Source organism: Drosophila melanogaster, chromosome Y (assembly GCF_000001215.4).
Source record: "Drosophila melanogaster chromosome Y".
NCBI lineage: Eukaryota > Metazoa > Arthropoda > Insecta > Diptera > Drosophilidae > Drosophila > Drosophila melanogaster.
Genome location: NC_024512.1, coordinates 174,683 through 192,465, shown reverse-complemented (window position 1 = coordinate 192,465; position 17,783 = coordinate 174,683). Strand labels below are relative to the sequence as shown.

Sequence of the window (17,783 nt, the reverse complement as noted above, 5' to 3'; positions counted from 1 at the left end):
GTTTGAGATTCATCATAGAGATTCTAGAGACAAAGACGCAGCGCAAGTGAACCATGTTTCCGCGCCCACTCTAACGCCCACAATACTTGATAATTGATAAATAATAATTTTTCACATTTTCATTAGTCTTGTAATTTTTTATCGATTTGCAAAAAATTTTACCCCTTTAGCGCCCTGAAAAATTAAAAATTTGTTTTCTTATTTTATTTCAAAATATCTATCAATATCCCAGAACAATGATGAAACTACTGAAATGTACAAATGAGGACATTTTGTAATCATCATTTAAGGGTATTAAAAATTCCGGCATTGTTATTTGGTGTAATAATAATATTTGTTATTTATTAATAGAAATTTTTTTCAGTAAACTACATAAATGGAGAACATTTAACAAAGTAGGACGTTTTCTAATCATCATATGAGAGTATATTAAATTTTCGGCATTATGTGGAAATCAACACTCTGTCTAATTTGTTTTTTACAAATTTGCGTTTCATCGTCAAATCTGTATGTTTTTACTAACCGATATCATACCTTCGGGAAAGGCCGTGTAATAATAACATTGCACTCCTTACATCAAGAATGGTTTACTACGAAAGTCTCTTTAAATGGATTAATTTTGGTAGATTATTTTCAGACAAATTCAAGTGAGCGAAAAGAAGCGTTTCTCTGGTATAGGACCTCGAATTTGGAAAAAACGTTGGCCTTTTTTGGAGTAAGCACGGATATGCAAATGCCCTATGATGAGTGTTACTTCCATGCCTCCGAAGTTAATTTTTTTTCAAATGGTTTCTTTAGTGTAATTGCTTTAATTACTAGTGACGGTTTATATGGAAATGAAGTACAGGCCAAGACTTATACATTCGTTAAAACAAACTTGCATATAACTTGTGAGCCAACATTTTATATTCCTCGTTGTCATGACTCAAGTCGTCCACTACACTATGAAACTTCAAAGGTAGTGGTCATAAGGGCAGTATTTACTCGACACTGTCCTATGGACAACTTTATTCAATATTATTGGACACTTCATGACAGTACGGATACAGGTAAGCTGTCATTGGTAGTAAATCATTTGAACGTAATTTTTATATCGCTTACAGAACTTTTGGGTTTTTTGGCTGTTACTATGAAACCAGAATTTAAGATAAAGAAATATCTTCTTAATTTGCGCCAACAGTCACCATTAAATAGAATGGTGCTAGTTCGTGTCAATGCTAAAATCGTTGGGCGCCGCGTACCTCTTGTTGCAAGGGTGAGTAAAATTCATATGTTATATAAGCTTTATTCCGTTAAAAAGGATAAGATATTATTTCGAATAATTATTTAGCTCTATTATGTGAAAGCCCAAAGCCAAGAAACTTTTCTTACTTTTGTTATTTTATACCCGTTACTTCTAGAGTAACGGCCTTGTTGCTGAACTGTTTAGGGATATCAGTAGTCAGTCAAGTCTCAATTTAGAACCGCTAAAAGTTAGAGATATTTGTGTCAGGATTTCGATGTTTATCTAATTCAGCACCCAAAATCTTTAAAAGCCAACCCATTTTTGGCGGATAGAATTACTCCGTTTTGAGCTATCACATTGAGACGGAACGAATGTATTTCAGGTTAAGTTTGACCAATGTGTATTCTGTTTGTTATCGAACACGAGGTGTTTTTCTTGGATGTTCAGAACTATTTCCCCGTGATCAGCCGAACGGCGAAATTTTCTTTTATTCGAACTCTGGGAGATGAAGCTTACTAAGCATTCGACCCGGTGGAGCCTCAGACTGGATCTCTCGAGTGTTCCAGCAACTGCAACAACCACGACCACACCAACAGTTGCCTGGAAAGTTCTGCGAGTGTGGCTGGTGATCGGCAGTGGCCACAGACTCCGAAGGAAAGTGGAAAAGCCGTCAGGAAAGCGGCTAGAAACCTGCAGCCCGCGGCAACGGAAAAGCTTACGGACTCCACGGCCCTAATGCTGGGGCGAGTAAAAGACAAGCAGAGGCCCAGAGGTGCCGCGAATACACCGCCATGTTTGAGGCACCATTTCCCATGTCAGGGCTCGAGTGAGAACATGCCCAGCAGATTAAGACTGACAATCTGTAAAAGGAGCTTGGAGTAGCGCCAACTTCGGATGCGCAGTTTCCGGCACAAATGAGTGAAAGTTTACCACCAAAATTGAGTGTAAATTTAGCGCCGACGCAATTGGGCAATATGTCAAACGGAGTTGTACAACAACAACAGTGAGTCATTCATTCCCAGCCATTTTGTGCCACCGCCTCGGCGAAGCCTGAAATAGATTACGTTCATCCGCCACGGGAGTCAACACACAAGTATTGTAGGTATTAAGGTCTTCGCCTCTATCATATGGAGTGGCGACGACGACCAAATTTGGGCGGTAACAAAAATAGCACTGTTTCTCGTAGTTTGCTAAAACTAACCAAAAAAATAAAAAAATAATTCAACAAATGGATTATATCTTAAGAACTATGTTTAAAGAATCTTAATTTTTGGTTGCGTGACCTTTTGTTGGCAATGACAGCCGCGCATCGTCCTGGCATGGAGTCCACCAAGTCCTGGCACCGTTTTTGAGGAATTTTGCTCCATTAATCCTTGACTAGACCCTAAAGATCCCCGTTATTATTGGGTTTGGCTTCAGAAACCTTTTTTTCAGGTCTGCCCAAAGGGATTTCGATTTCGATTGGACTCAAGTCGGGTCGTGTGTTTTGGGTCGTTATCCTGTCGAAATGTCCAAACCAACGGCATTTCATCCTCGGCATACGGTAGCATCACATTTTCCAGGATATCTGTGTAAATGTGCTGATCCATGATGCCTTGAATCCAATGGATCGGACCTACTCCATAGTATGAAAAGCACGCCCATACCATGATGTTTGATCCCCCGTGCTTTACCGCCTTAAAGGTGAAGCCGAGGATTATATTCTGTTCGTGGTGGACGCCGAACATAAGACCGAGAGCCTTTCCCACCAAACAACACAATTTTGGTCTCATCTGACCACAAAATGTTGCGCCACTTCTCCACAGACCAGTCCTTGGGAATCTTGGCATATTCAAAAGCGGGACTTTCCTTGGGCTGCACGCATTAAGATTGTTTTGTCCTAAGCGTTTGCGAACTGTTTTCACGCTTTCAGCTATCTGAAGCTCCTTCTTCAGTTCCGTCGCCGGCTTAAAAGGCTCCTTCTTGTCTTGCCGAACCAAGCGCTCGATCTCCACGTTGGACATTGAGGGCTATCTTCGCCGTGTTTCGTTCTTTTCGACAAACATCAGTGCTTTGCGGATCATTTTGCTTGAATAACCGACAATGCGACCAATTTCAGCGGATTTTTTAACTTCAGAGATCATGTTTTTAACCAAATTTTTTTTTTGACGGTACAATGATTTCCGCGACCCATAACTAGAGAATTTTTGGTCTTCGTTTGGAAAAAAAATTCAATTAAAACAACTCCCTTTTTCAACATTTTTCAAAAAAAAAACCCAAAGCAATCACTCCTATTAATTTTATTCAGCAAATACGTGGTCAGTGCTATTTTCGTCACCGCCTCATTTCGTGCACTTTTGCAGCAAGTGCCCAAAAACAAAAAGAACCGTTACATTGAGAGACTTAAAATTTCTTGCACAGAGAGCCAACATATGGTACTTATTATTCATGCAATCTGACTTTAAAAAATATAAACATTTAATATTATTTTTTAGGAAATCAACTTTCCACCTGCAGTAGTGCTATTATTTTAACCGCAGCTGTACCTGGGTGAACACCACGCAGATTGCGTGATCTTCCCGAGTTTGAGAATTGGACAATTATCAGAGGCTAGTAAAAACCCTGAAGGGTGAAGCCCGAGCAGCAGTGAAGACGCTATTCATTCACCACGGCAACGTGGAAGCAGGTATGTAGCAGCTACAATTCCGATATGGACGTCCTGAATTCCCGGCTACTGAATTCAAGAGGCCAACATCGCAAGGATCGTGCCGTTGGCCGCAAGGGTGATCAACCTGACAGCGTTCCTGCAGTCAGCCGCGACCGGAAGCCAGCACTTAGGGAACACAACCCTAATGGAGGAGCTAATTGCCAAGTTGCCTGTGCTCAAGAGGTTGGATTTGCAAATCATGCCTTGATACAGCCGTATCCCACAGGGGTACACCTAAGCGCTTCATTAATTCGATAAATTTAATGGACGTCGAAATAAAGGATCACCGCAGCCAAAAAGTATGTCACTCGAATGGTGCTCGGGAGGAGACTGGTATGGAATCAAGGACTGTAAGAAATTAAACCGAGCTTCTATGGCAATGCGGATCGAGATGTTAAGGTTAAATTTTTTTTGTGTCTGGACTATGGACATTGTAACGAACTGATTTTTGTTTAAGCGTTCGTCCCACCAAATTTTTGAGTTGTGTGATTTCCCGACCAATGAAAAGCAGCTGACTCCTCCGGTGATAGCGCTGCTCCTGCGGCGTTTCTCCTGCAACGCCTTGTCCTGTGTACTCCTTGACAACGGACGTCGTGTCGGCCAGACCGGGTTTAGAATGTTGGTAATCGGTCCAAAAAAACTTTTTACTTTTTGGCTTGCGGCGCCTAAATTGGGATGCAAACCGTATATTACCTTCTTATTCCAGTAGACTGCTTTTAATTAATTTACCGTCCCTAGCTAACCGTAGAGCTATGCTTGGGATGCTGAGAGTCCCGACTTGATTAGACGGCTTAACTTCTCGGTTCCAAGTAGATTCACTAGAAACTATATACCCCTTATCTTAAATCATTGTAGATCTAACTATGAGTTGCATGACCCTTACAGAGTTTTATGTTCTGACTATGATATCCTATTATCTTTAATCTTGACTGCTACTCTTAAAGCAATCGATTTTAACTGTTTTATTACATAATTAGATCCTACTAACACTAATATTTAATAGTTATTTTACATTATATTCATTTCCTCGTTCCTGTTCTCTTTTTTATATCGCGTCTATATCTTCTCGCGAAACGAGCCGTACGATACACGGCAGCGCCCCTCGGTCGGTTGAACGGGAGGTGTGGCCGTGGAACCCGTGCGAAAAAAAAAAAAAATCGAGTCGAAGGTCCAGAGCGGTACCGTTAGTTCACGGTGTGTCTTTTTTGTGCCTGTTCGACGTCCGCAGCGTTACCATTCGACCCCTGTGCTCTTGGTCCGCTCGAGTCCAAGGTCTAACGCGGTTCCGTTAACTCACGGTCTCTCCGCTTTGCCGTGGTCCAAGGTCTATAAATCAGCGTTTGCCCTGACCGCCCTTGACTCTTCCTGCATCGCGGAGCGGCTGTCTTCGCTGTTTCTAAGCCGCTCCCCTGCATCCAGATTTGTGGGGAGTTTTAGAATCCTCACCATATATGGCCCGGTTCCGTGGTAGATTCACTAGAAACTATATACCCCTTATCTTAAATCATTGTAGATCTAACTATGAGTTGCATGACCCTTACAGAGTTTTATGTTCTGACTATGATATCCTATTATCTTTAATCTTGACTGCTACTCTTAAAGCAATCGATTTTAACTGTTTTATTACATAATTAGATCCTACTAACACTAATATTTAATAGTTATTTTACATTATATTCATTTCCTCGTTCCTGTTCTCTTTTTTATATCGCGTCTATATCTTCTCGCGAAACGAGCCGTACGATACACGGCAGCGCCCCTCGGTCGGTTGAACGGGAGGTGTGGCCGTGGAACCCGTGCGAAAAAAAAAAAAAATCGAGTCGAAGGTCCAGAGCGGTACCGTTAGTTCACGGTGTGTCTTTTTTGTGCCTGTTCGACGTCCGCAGCGTTACCATTCGACCCCTGTGCTCTTGGTCCGCTCGAGTCCAAGGTCTAACGCGGTTCCGTTAACTCACGGTCTCTCCGCTTTGCCGTGGTCCAAGGTCTATAAATCAGCGTTTGCCCTGACCGCCCTTGACTCTTCCTGCATCGCGGAGCGGCTGTCTTCGCTGTTTCTAAGCCGCTCCCCTGCATCCAGATTTGTGGGGAGTTTTAGAATCCTCACCATATATGGCCCGGTTCTATGGATGCCGGATGTCTATGGTTGCTGAACAACCAAAACGTCCGCCAGATGGAGTCCGCAGGAAGGATCAGCGGAGCAGCCAAGACCGGCAGCTGTACAGATACTGCAGCTGACAGATACGAATGCCACATTCAGTGGATTCCCACGAGAAGACCGTCCCTGAAGAGCCTGCATGGGTGGCATAGCCGTGCAACAACGCGGCGCCACGGATCCTAATGGATTGGATCATGCGCAGCGTCCGTCAGAACCAGAAGCTATGCATCACATGGGTGGCATATGGACCGAAAGGTGAGTACCGCTTCGCAGATCGTTCCTCCTAGGCGTGCCCCAGGATAATCATCTGCAGAAGATGTTCAGCGATTATTTCGAAAATTTCGTAGTGAAGTGCCGGCCTTGCAGCTGGCGAAGTGGAGCTTACGCCATCATTCCCAGCGGTCCCTTAGTATCCTGGAGGAGACGGCTAAGCGAGGAGGCCAACGACATGAAAGCGACCTGCTATGGAGAGACGACGAGGAATAGACCTGTCAACATTGAACGGAAAATGAGGCTTCACGAGACCTCCAATTATGGAATTGTGAATTATTACGTCAAGAAGGGCACGAAGTCTGGAGCCCTAGGTAATTCGAAAGTTCCAGGAAGGCAAGGTATGGTACTTGCCGTAGTTTGGTGTAGAGAGCCCGAACAAGCCTGGAAAAATCCGGCTGGTCTTCGACGCGGCTGTTAAGGTGAACGGAAGAAAGGTCCACAGCACTACAAGCCCCTTCCAGCCATGATACGGGACGAAGTGGTTCGAAATTTTCCGCAAAAAACGATTCACATATATATCTGTAGTCTAGGATAGAAGAGAGTTCCTGCAGCTGAGCATAATAGGGCTCACATGTCGTTCAAAGAAAACCTAATACAGTTACCCTTTGAGTTTTTTTCAAAATAGTTCTAAAGAACATGCTCATATCCATCAGGCAGCACCTATAAACCTTTATTAAATTAGAACTGACTGTCCCTCGACCAGCTGTTAAGAATGGTAGTCCCTCCTCCATCGTAGCCATCCTATTCCAACACAGGCGCATAACGGTCAACCAGCTAATCGCTATTATAATATAACAGCCTAACACATTGGACATATTGCTTTTTCTTTTTCTTTCATAATCACAAAAATACTTTTTGACATTTGGGAATGTATTACATTTTTTATAACACATATTACAACCAGTGAAACTAAAAGAATAAGTGTTAACTAGATTCGTTGAAATATAAATAAATATATATAATTAAATTCTTGCAATATTTATAAGTGAAAAAATATAATTTTTATTTCACTAAATGATTACAAAACTTTTTATTTGAGAAGAACACCGACCTTTTACAATTAGGTCTCAAACTGAACTCTTTTAATTATTCTATCCAGCCTCGGTATCGAGCTTTTCCAATATGGACTTTAGACTTTAGGATTCTGATCGTGAAGAGAAAAGCTTTGCGTTTCTCTTGGATTCAAGTGCATTTGTTCTTGGATACAAGTGCACTTAGATTCTTATAATTTGTTTATTGAAATAGATACTTTTGTTTTTCGGGATTTCGGGTCCGAGCTTTGAACGTGGGAACGTGACGATGGGGTGAGGCTTAAGCAAGGAATTATTTAAATTAGGGGACAAATGTTTAGTCTACCAGTGGGTGACTTATCTAAAATTGGGATTTTTTCCATTCTCGAGGATCTTATCTGGTATCTGTTGGGTACATCCGGAGTAGTGTATGTTGTATTGGGGTGTATATGTTGTAAGTGTATTAGTATGTAGGCATATGCTTAAGTCTTAGGGACTTATTGATATGTCACTCCCCCAACCTTTGAATTTGGCCTGTCCTCAGGTCGTTAAATTTGGGTATAAGGTATTATTTCCTTGTTGAATATTTTCATTGACATTATTTTCAAGGTGTGTGTATTCTTTTTACTTACGATATTTGACAATAATTTTCTTAGGTATATTTTTAAACTTATATGCTACTTACAGAGTCAAACTAATTATCATTATGACGAACGTTGTAATGCATATAATTTGTAAGTGATTTATTGGTTCTAGACGTGTTACCTTGTTGGTGATATAAATTGTTTGTGTAAAGTCTGCTAGATTATTAAAGATTAGAAATTCATCTATTTGCATGGTACAATTTTTAATTTTAATGATGTTGTTTTCTGATATTAATATTTTATTGAAATATCAAATAAATAAATAAATAATCAAAATTTCGTTCGTGCCTGTTTTAAGCTAAGTTGACGTTTTTATCTTTAGCATTTTTTCCGAATTTACGTGTTTTAAATAGTCATTTTTTAGTAACTTTGGATTAAAAATTCCTAGTCTGGCATACCCAATTCTATGTCTTCTATATATTCTGTAAATTGCTCTAGGTTAAATATTAGTACTGCAATTTGTTGGTGTTGTTCTTTATCTACTTTGAGCTTATTAATTATATCTATACCACAATTGATTAAATCTATAATCGTGTTTAGATCATGGGTTTTTACATACTCTCCTGACATGTTGTTTATTTATTCTTCTAACTCTTCTCTGTCGTCTTCATCTAATGTGCCGAATAAGTATTTGTATGCTTTTCCTACTACGTTTAAAAGACCTCTTTTACTTCGACTAATAATTCCCATTCATTTCTCGTTTTAATTTATATATATATATATAATTACAACTTCGCGGTTTGTTGGTTTATAAAAAAAAGTATTTTTATTGATCAAAAAACTTATATATATACGCATGGATATAGATCAGCCGAGTTTGAGCTACGTGAAAAGTTTTGACCCTTAAAGCTGTGTTAGCAGTTTTGACCCTCTGGTGGGAGTCGCGAATGCGGCTGCGGATGTTTATGTCTGTTGGATGGGGTGCCTTCTTGAGTGGATCACTCATGGGTACTGATCAGCCGAGAACTTGAGCTGCGTAAGCGGTTTTGACCCTTTGGTGGGAATAACTGATTCGGCAGCGGATGTTAATGTTTACATTAGGGTAGGCTGGATTTGTTATTGTCACCAGAATTTGGGTTCTTATTGGATACATGATTTTATGACTTATATCCTAAGGCATTCTATGATTTTGTGTATGGCTGTTCCTATGTGGTTATGTATGTGTAAGTATTGTGGTCTTATACTATGGCACATATGCTACTTCCCCATCCTTTAAATTTAGCCTGTCCTCAGGCGGATATTCTAGGATACAATACAGGATTAGTATCAAGTACTGTATTTATATTTTCTGTTGTGTTATTTTGTTGTTCAATTTGTTTTGGGTTCTCTTTTTTATATTTAACAATTAGTTTTTTGGGAATGCCTTTATATTTATAAATAAAATATAGTATAAGTGTAAGTATTATAATAGCAAGTATAGTTAATGTAATAATTTGTAATGTGTTGTATGTATTAGTGTGTTCTTTAAGTATTTCTTTAGCATTTAGATATGATAATGGTTCTAATTTTGTTACATTGTTATTGATATAGACCGTTTGTATTTAGTCTAGTGTTGTGCTTGTAATTAATACGTTTTCTATTTGAACAGAACAATTAAAAGCTTTTATTATATTGTCTCCTTCTATTATTATTTCTCTATTAATTATAGAGTTTTGATTTAATACAATTTTTGATAATTTCCAAGTTAAAATTATGTTTGGTTCTACATAAGTTATTCCAATATTGTTATGTGTTTTTGAATATCTGCATTCTGTTGGTATTTGATTTAATATTCCTGTAATACATTTGTTTTCCTGAGTTTTGTTTATAAACTTGATTATCTCGAATATAATCTTTATCATTTACATTTTCTATAAGTATATTATTATCTTTGTCTGGATATGGTACTATGTTAAAAAGTGCAGTTTTTATAATGTCTCTAGGAATATGGGAAATAATAAGTATTTCATTTGCATCTGATTTTAACCACGTATATGTTTTTATATTTAGCAATTTTTCGGAATTTACATGTGATAATGGATCATGTCTTAATAATTTGGGATTAAAAATACCAAGTCTTGTTAATTGCATACCAAGTTCTATATCTTCAATGTATTCGGTAAACTGTTGTAAATTAAATACTAAAAGTTCTAGTCTTCTGTCACCTTCACTTATTGCGCTTAAATGGTTGATTACTTCAATGCCTCTATTGACTACTTCTATTACTTCATTCAATTCATTAGTTTGAATACTATGTTCAGAAAGATCGTATATTTTTTGTTCTAATTCTTCTTTGTCATTTTGATCTAAAGTGCCAAAAAGGTATTTATATGCGGTACCTATAATATTAATTAAACCACGTTTATTGCGTTTTATTATTCTTATTCCATTCATTTCTCTGTCTAATTTTTCAGTTAAATATTAGATTTGGGCTATAGTACCATATTCTTCAGATTGTTTAATTAAATTTGCAAAAGTTTGCTCGGTCTTTGCTAAGTTTACGGACAAATAGTGATATTCATAGTTTATAGGTATATTAATTGATCCTGTTTTAAATATAAGATATCCATTTTTAGCTTGTATCGGGTTCACCTCTAGGCTTTGACCACGGACGGCACGGATGAAACATATTATAAGTGTTATTATGAATAACTGTTTAATCGGACCCCACTTGATTTTCGGGAGTTGAGCTGGAATTGTATTTACTTTTATTAATTCTTTTTTGTTTTTTAAATTTAGATTTATAATGTTCAACTTTTCTTCCTCTATTTGTTTCTTCGTAATGTTTCTCATCTATTTGTTCTACGTGTCCTGTTTTCTTAAATGGGTTAGTTGTTTTACTTTTTACCAATGGTGCTTGTTTATATCTAGTATCTACTTCATAGCTATGTCTATCTTTATTCAACTTATCTATTTTTGATTGTTTCTCTTTTTGGGTGTCATATGCAGGTGTTCCTGCATAAAGGAAAATATCAGCTGGTGTTCTCCCAGTTGTATTGTGTTTAGTTTTGTGGTTATATACATAGAGAATAGTTTCAAATTGTGTTATCTTATTTTCTGGGTCGGACTCACTATTAATGATTCTTAACTTTTCATTGACTGTTTTATGGAATCTTTCAATGTCAGAAATTCCATTTTTACTTGTTGTGATATTTATATTCACATTCACATAAGTCATAAATGTAACGCGGAACATATAAAAGCTGAATCTTTATCGGCCTTTATTTCGGACGGTTTTCCCATTTCATTGAAAATTTTAAGGAGAGCTCTTTTTGCTTCCAGCCTGTCTCTACTACTGACTTTGAATAAATGTCAATGCATGACAGGAACGTTTTATTATTGATTAAATAAAAATCTATAACATATTTTTCTCTGGGATTAAAAGTTTCTGGTGTTAACTCATATCTTAGTTTAGTATCTCTATATTCTGTTTTGGATATGTTACATACTTCGCATTCATTAATAATGTTCTGTATTAACTTTTGGTAGTCTGGGTAATAATATTTTTCTTTAAAAAGGTTAGTTTGTTTCTCTATTCCTGGGTGTAAAAGTTCTCTGTGACTTTTTATAATTATTTCTTTAAATTCGGAATATGTTTCAATGTCTTTTAATTTGATGTTTGATTTCATAACTTTAGTTATGTTATTCGGACTGACAATTTCTATGTAAGCGTTTTGAAATGTAAGGAAATCTATTTCGTTATGAAAGAAAATTACGCTTCTTTTGGTACATAAATATTCTTTAATTCTCAGAAGAATAAAGGAAATACTAATGACCAATGTATAAAACCTTATTACATTCAAGCACAGCAAAGTCAAAATCGAAATAATTATGCAAGTAATAATTCAAAAAAAGTTGAAAGCAACCAAGCGACATACAATGAGTTCAAACAAAAGTTAAAACTAGGTAGAGCGCAAAACGCTCTAAATTTTCAAAAACCCACATCTTATTCTACTACTAACCAGCCCCAAAAAAGGCAGCGTGGAAGTTCCAGTGGTCAGTCTAGAATGGATACCAGTGAAAATTTTCATCAACTTGCTTCGGGATCGGAATCAGAAGTAGAAGAAGAACATACCCCTTCATACAAATAACTATGAACGAAATCAAACTCAAATGTTTGATGTTTGATTGACACAGGTTCATCAATAAATTTGATGAGTAAAAATTTGTTCAATTGTCCGATCAACTCAAAAGCTCCATTAGATGTACACACAATAAACGGTCAAATTATTTTAAAATCAAAAATTACATTAAAACCTAGTAAATTATGTCCGACAAAGCAAACATTTTATTTACATAAATTCTCAGAAAAATACGACATTTTGTTAGGCAGGGAATATTTGGAAGATTCCAAAGCAACTATATGCTATACATCCAATACAGTCACTTTAAATAAATACACATTTAAATTGCGACTTGAAGATATTAACGAAGAAGAGGAAACACCTAAAGAGAGTTTAAAAGAAAACTTATTAGATTCCCCAAATATTGAGTATGTCAATTATGTAATTGACAACGAACTCAATGAAACAAATGAATTTCGACTTGATCATCTAAACGATGAAGAGAGGAAAGCCCTCACCAGTGTCTTATACGAGTTTAGTGACATACAGTACAAAGAAGGTGAAAATTTGACCATCACAAGTACAACTAAACATGTCATAACAACTAAACACGAAGACCCAATTTACAGACGACCATATAAATACCCACAAAGCTTCGACGAAGAAGTCGAAAACCAAATGAAAGACATGATTCGACAAGGCATCATAAGAAAATCGAATTCTCCATATTGCTCTCCTGTTTGGGTAGTACCCAAAAAGCCAGATGCATCGGGAAAATCGAAATTTCGCATAGTCATTGACTATCGCAACCTCAACGAAATAACCGTTGATGACAAATACCCAATACCAGTAATGGATGAAATATTGGATAAGCTTGGAAATTGCCAATACTTTACAACCATTGACCTCGCAAAAGGTTTTCATCAAATACAAATGGATGAAAATTCTATAGCGAAGACAGCTTTTTCAACCAAAAATGGTCATTTTGAATATACTCGATGCCATTTGGTTTAAAAAAATGCACCCGCAACTTTTCAACGTTGCATGAATAATCTCTTAGCAGATTTAATATACAAAAACTGTCTCGTATATATGGATGACATAATTGTGTATTCCACTTCATTGGAAGAACACATAATGTCTTTGCGAAAGGTATTCTTAAAGCTCAGAGAAGCAAATTTAAAATTACAGCTAGATAAATGCGAATTCCTAAAAAAGGAAACTGAATTCCTAGGACACATAATTACAACAGATGGTATTAAACCAAATCCCGCAAAAATTAAAGCCGTAGTGAATTTCCCTATACCAAAGTCCACTAAGGAAATAAAATCATTTCTTGGTCTTTGCGGTTTTTACCGCAAAAAGTGTTAATAACGTCCGATCCCATATTAATACACCCAGATTTTAAAAAGTCTTTTTCATTAACTACTGATGCTAGCAATTTTGCTATAGGCGCGGTATTATCGCAAGAGCATAAACCTATATGCTATGCTAGCAGAACTCTGAACGAACATGAAGTTAATTATTCCGCAATAGAAAAGGAACTCCTTGCTATTGTTTAGGCCACTAAATATTTCAGGTCCTATTTATTTGGTAGAAAATTCGAGATCCATAGTGATCACAGGCCATTAGTTTGGCTTGATTCAATTAAGGAGCCAAACAGGAAACTTCAGAGATGGAAAATCAAATTAAATGAATTTGACTATCATATCAAATATCTCCCTGGTAAAGAAAACCATGTAGCAGATGCTCTATCGAGAGTAAAAATTGAAGAAAACTTCCTAGGAGAAACCTCCAGTAACATTTCGTTACCAACACAAGCTACTATTCACAGTGCTCAAGAAGATAACCAATCTTATATTTCCTTAACGGAAAGACCAATTAATTACTACAACAGGCAGATAGAATTTATAAAAGACGATAATAATAACGTAGAAACTAAAAGATACTTTCATAAAACGAAAATTAAAATTCATTACTTAGAAATGACAAATGTCCATGCCAAGGAATTAATTAAAGAATATTTAAAATATTTATTTCCTGTCATGCATTGACATTTATTCAAAATATGCCGCTTTGATTGAAGTCAGTAGTAGAGACTGGCTGGAAGCAAAAAGAGCTCTTCTTAAAATGTTCAATGAAATGGGAAAACCGTCCGAAATAAAGGCCGATAAAGATTCAGCTTTTATATGTTCCGCGTTACATTTATGGCTTAGGTCCGAGAATGTGAATATAAATATCACAACAAGTAAAAATGGAATTTCTGACATTGAAAGATTCCATAAAACAGTCAATGAAAAGTTAAGAATCATTAATAGTGAGTCCGACCCAGAAAATAAGATAACACAATTTGAAACTATTCTCTATGTATATAACCACAAAACTAAACACAATACAACTGGGAGAACACCAGCTGATATTTTCCTTTATGCAGGAACACCTGCATATGACACCCAAAAAGAGAAACAATCAAAAATAGATAAGTTGAATAAAGATAGACATAGCTATGAAGTAGATACTAGATATAAACAAGCACCATTGGTAAAAAGTAAAACAACTAACCCATTTAAGTAAACAGGACACGTAGAACAAATAGATGAGAAACATTACGAAGAAACAAATAGAGGAAGAAAAGTTGAACATTATAAATCTAAATTTAAAAAACAAAAGAGAATTAATAAAAGTAAATACAATTCCAGCTCAACTCCCGAAAATCAAGTGGGGTCCGATTAAACAGTTATTCATAATAGCACTCATAATATGTTTCATCCGTGCCGTCCGTGGTCAAAGCCTAGAGGTGAACCCGATACAATCTAAAAATGGATATCTTATATTTAAAACAGGATCAATTAATATACCTATAAACTATGAATATCACTATTTGTCCGTAAACTTAACAAAGACCGAGCAAACTTTTGCAAATTTAATTAAACAATCTGAAGAATATGGTACTATAGCCCAAATCTAATATTTAACTGAAAAATTAGACAGAGAAATGAATGGAATAAGAATAATAAAACGCAATAAACGTGGTTTAATTAATATTATAGGTACCGCATATAAATACCTTTTTGGCACTTTAGATCAAAATGACAAAGAAGAATTAGAACAAAAAATATACGATCTTTCTGAACATAGTATTCAAACTAATGAATTGAATGAAGTAATAGAAGTAGTCAATAGAGGCATTGAAGTAATCAACCATTTAAGCGCAATAAGTGAAGGTGACAGAAGACTAGAACTTTTAGTATTTAATTTACAACAGTTTACCGAATACATTGAAGATATAGAACTTGGTATGCAATTAACAAGACTTGGTATTTTTAATCCCAAATTATTAAGACATGATCCATTATCACATGTAAATTCCGAAAAATTGCTAAATATAAAAACTTATACGTGGTTAAAATCAGATGCAAATGAAATACTTATTATTTCCCATATACCTAGAGACAATATAAAAACTGCACTTTTTAACATAGTACCATATCCAGACAAAGATAATAATATACCTATAGAAAATGTAAATGATAAATATTATATTCAAGATAATCAAGTTTACAAACAAAACTCAGGAAAACCAATAATAAACAAATGTATTACAGGAATATTAAATCAAATACCAACAGAATGCAGATATTCAAAAACACATAACAATATTGGAATAACTTATGTAGAACCAAACATAATTTTAACTTGGAAATTATCAAAAATTGTATAAAATCAAAACTGTATAATTAATAGAGAAATTATAGTAGAAGGAGACAATATAATAAAAGCTTTTAATTGTTCTGTTCAAATAGAAAACATATTAATTACATGCACAACACTAGACTACACACAAACGGTCTATATCAATAACAATGTAACAAAATTAGAACCATTATCATATCTAAATGCTAAAGAAATAATTAAAGAACACACTAATAGATACAACACATTACAAATTATTACATTAACTATACTTGCTATTATAATACTTACACTTATACTATATTTTATTTATAAATATAAAGGCATTCCCAAAAAACTAATTGTTAAATATAAAAAAGAGAACCCAAAACAAATAGAACAACAAAATAACACAACAGAAAATATAAATACAGTACTTGATACTAATCCTGTATTGTATCCTAGAATATCCGCCTGAGGACAGGCTAAATTTAAAGGATGGGGAAGTAGCATATGTGCCATAGTATAAGACCACATATACTTACACATACATAACCACATAGGTACAGCCATACACAAAATCATAGAATGCCTTAGGATATAAGTCATAAAATCATGTATCCAATAAGAACCCAAATTCTGGTGACAATAACAAATCCAGCCTACCCTAATGTAAACATTAACATCCGCTGCCGAATCAGTTATTCCCACCAAAGGGTCAAAACCGCTTACGCAGCTCAAGTTCTCGGCTGATCAGTACCCATGAGTGATCCACTCAAGAAGGCACCCAATCCAACAGACATAAACATCCGCAGCCGCATTCGCGACTCCCACCAGAGGGTCAAAACTGCTAACACAGCTTTAAGGGTCAAAACTTTCCACGTAGCTCAAACTCGGCTGATCTATATCCATGCGCAATCCACTCAAGAGAGCGCCTAATTAACGTAAACATAAATGAGAGCGTATGTACGCTCAATATGAAGAAGTAAATAAGCTCAGCCAAGGGTTTGCTAAGCGTTCGCTTTGCAAATTAGATTTAGATTTTATTCATACTTCAATTGTGTAAGACGTGAATTTGTCTCCGACATTCGCTTAAGTTTTTTGATCAATAAAAATACTTTTTTTTTATAAACCAACAAACCGCGAAGTTGTAATTATATATATAAATATATTTGCTCTTATTAAATTTTTTCTGTTTCTTAAATTTTGACTTATAGTGAAGGATTTTCCTGCTTCGAAATGTTTATCATCTACTTGTTCAATCCTTCCTGTCTTTTTGAATGGATTGGTTATTTTACTTTTTACAAGTGGGGCCTGTCTATATTTTATATCAACTTCAAAATCGTGCCTATTCCTATTGAGGTATTCTATCTTATCGATATTATTGTGCTGTACGTTAAAGTCTGGGCTGCCTGCATATAGGAAAATGTCTGCTGGAAATCTTTTGGTACTATTATGTTTAATTTTATGATTATTTATATATGTTTAGAATTGTTTAAAATTTTGTGCATCTATCTTCAATATTTTGCTCGTTACCAATGATTCTTAGCTTTTCGTTTACGGTCTTGTGGAATCTTTCTATGTCTGATATACCATTTTTGCTTGTCGTTATAGAAATTTGTATACCTTCAGATCTTAACCAATTTTGTATGGCTATACACATAAAAGCTGAGGGTTTGTCTGCTTTAATTTCTTGCGGTTTTCCCATATCATTGAATATTTTAGTAATGGCTCTTTTTGCTTCTAGGCAATCTCTACTTTTTACTTCAACTAGTGATGCAAATTTCGAATAGATACCAATGCAAAATAAGAAGATCTGGTTTCCTGTGAGATAAAAAGATAAAAATCTATCACATATTTTTCTCTTGTGTTAAATACTTCTGGTGTTGTTTCATATGTCAATTTCGTGTTTCGATGTTCTGTTTTTGCCAGATTACAAATTTCACATTCATTGATAATGTTTTGAATAAGCTTTTGACTATCAGGATAGTAATATTCTTATTTAAATAAATTGATTGTTTTTTCTATACCCGGATCTTCGTCATTGGGGAAATAAATTGCACTCTTTTTGGTAC

At 35.8% G+C, this 17,783-nt stretch overlaps 1 protein-coding gene across 1 annotated transcript in view; it reads left to right on the top strand.

The window, feature by feature from the left end:
- Window positions 1-445: 445 nt before the first annotated feature.
- PRY (polycystine-related-Y) overlaps window positions 446-17,783 on the top strand; it is a gene marked incomplete at both ends in the record, with an annotated part of 45,929 nt that continues 28,591 nt past the window's right edge. Inside the window, one exon of the mRNA NM_001110656.3 lies at window positions 446-1,056. Coding sequence (NP_001104126.3) covers window positions 446-1,056 — 611 coding nt within the window. The remainder of the gene's footprint in view (window positions 1,057-17,783) is intronic.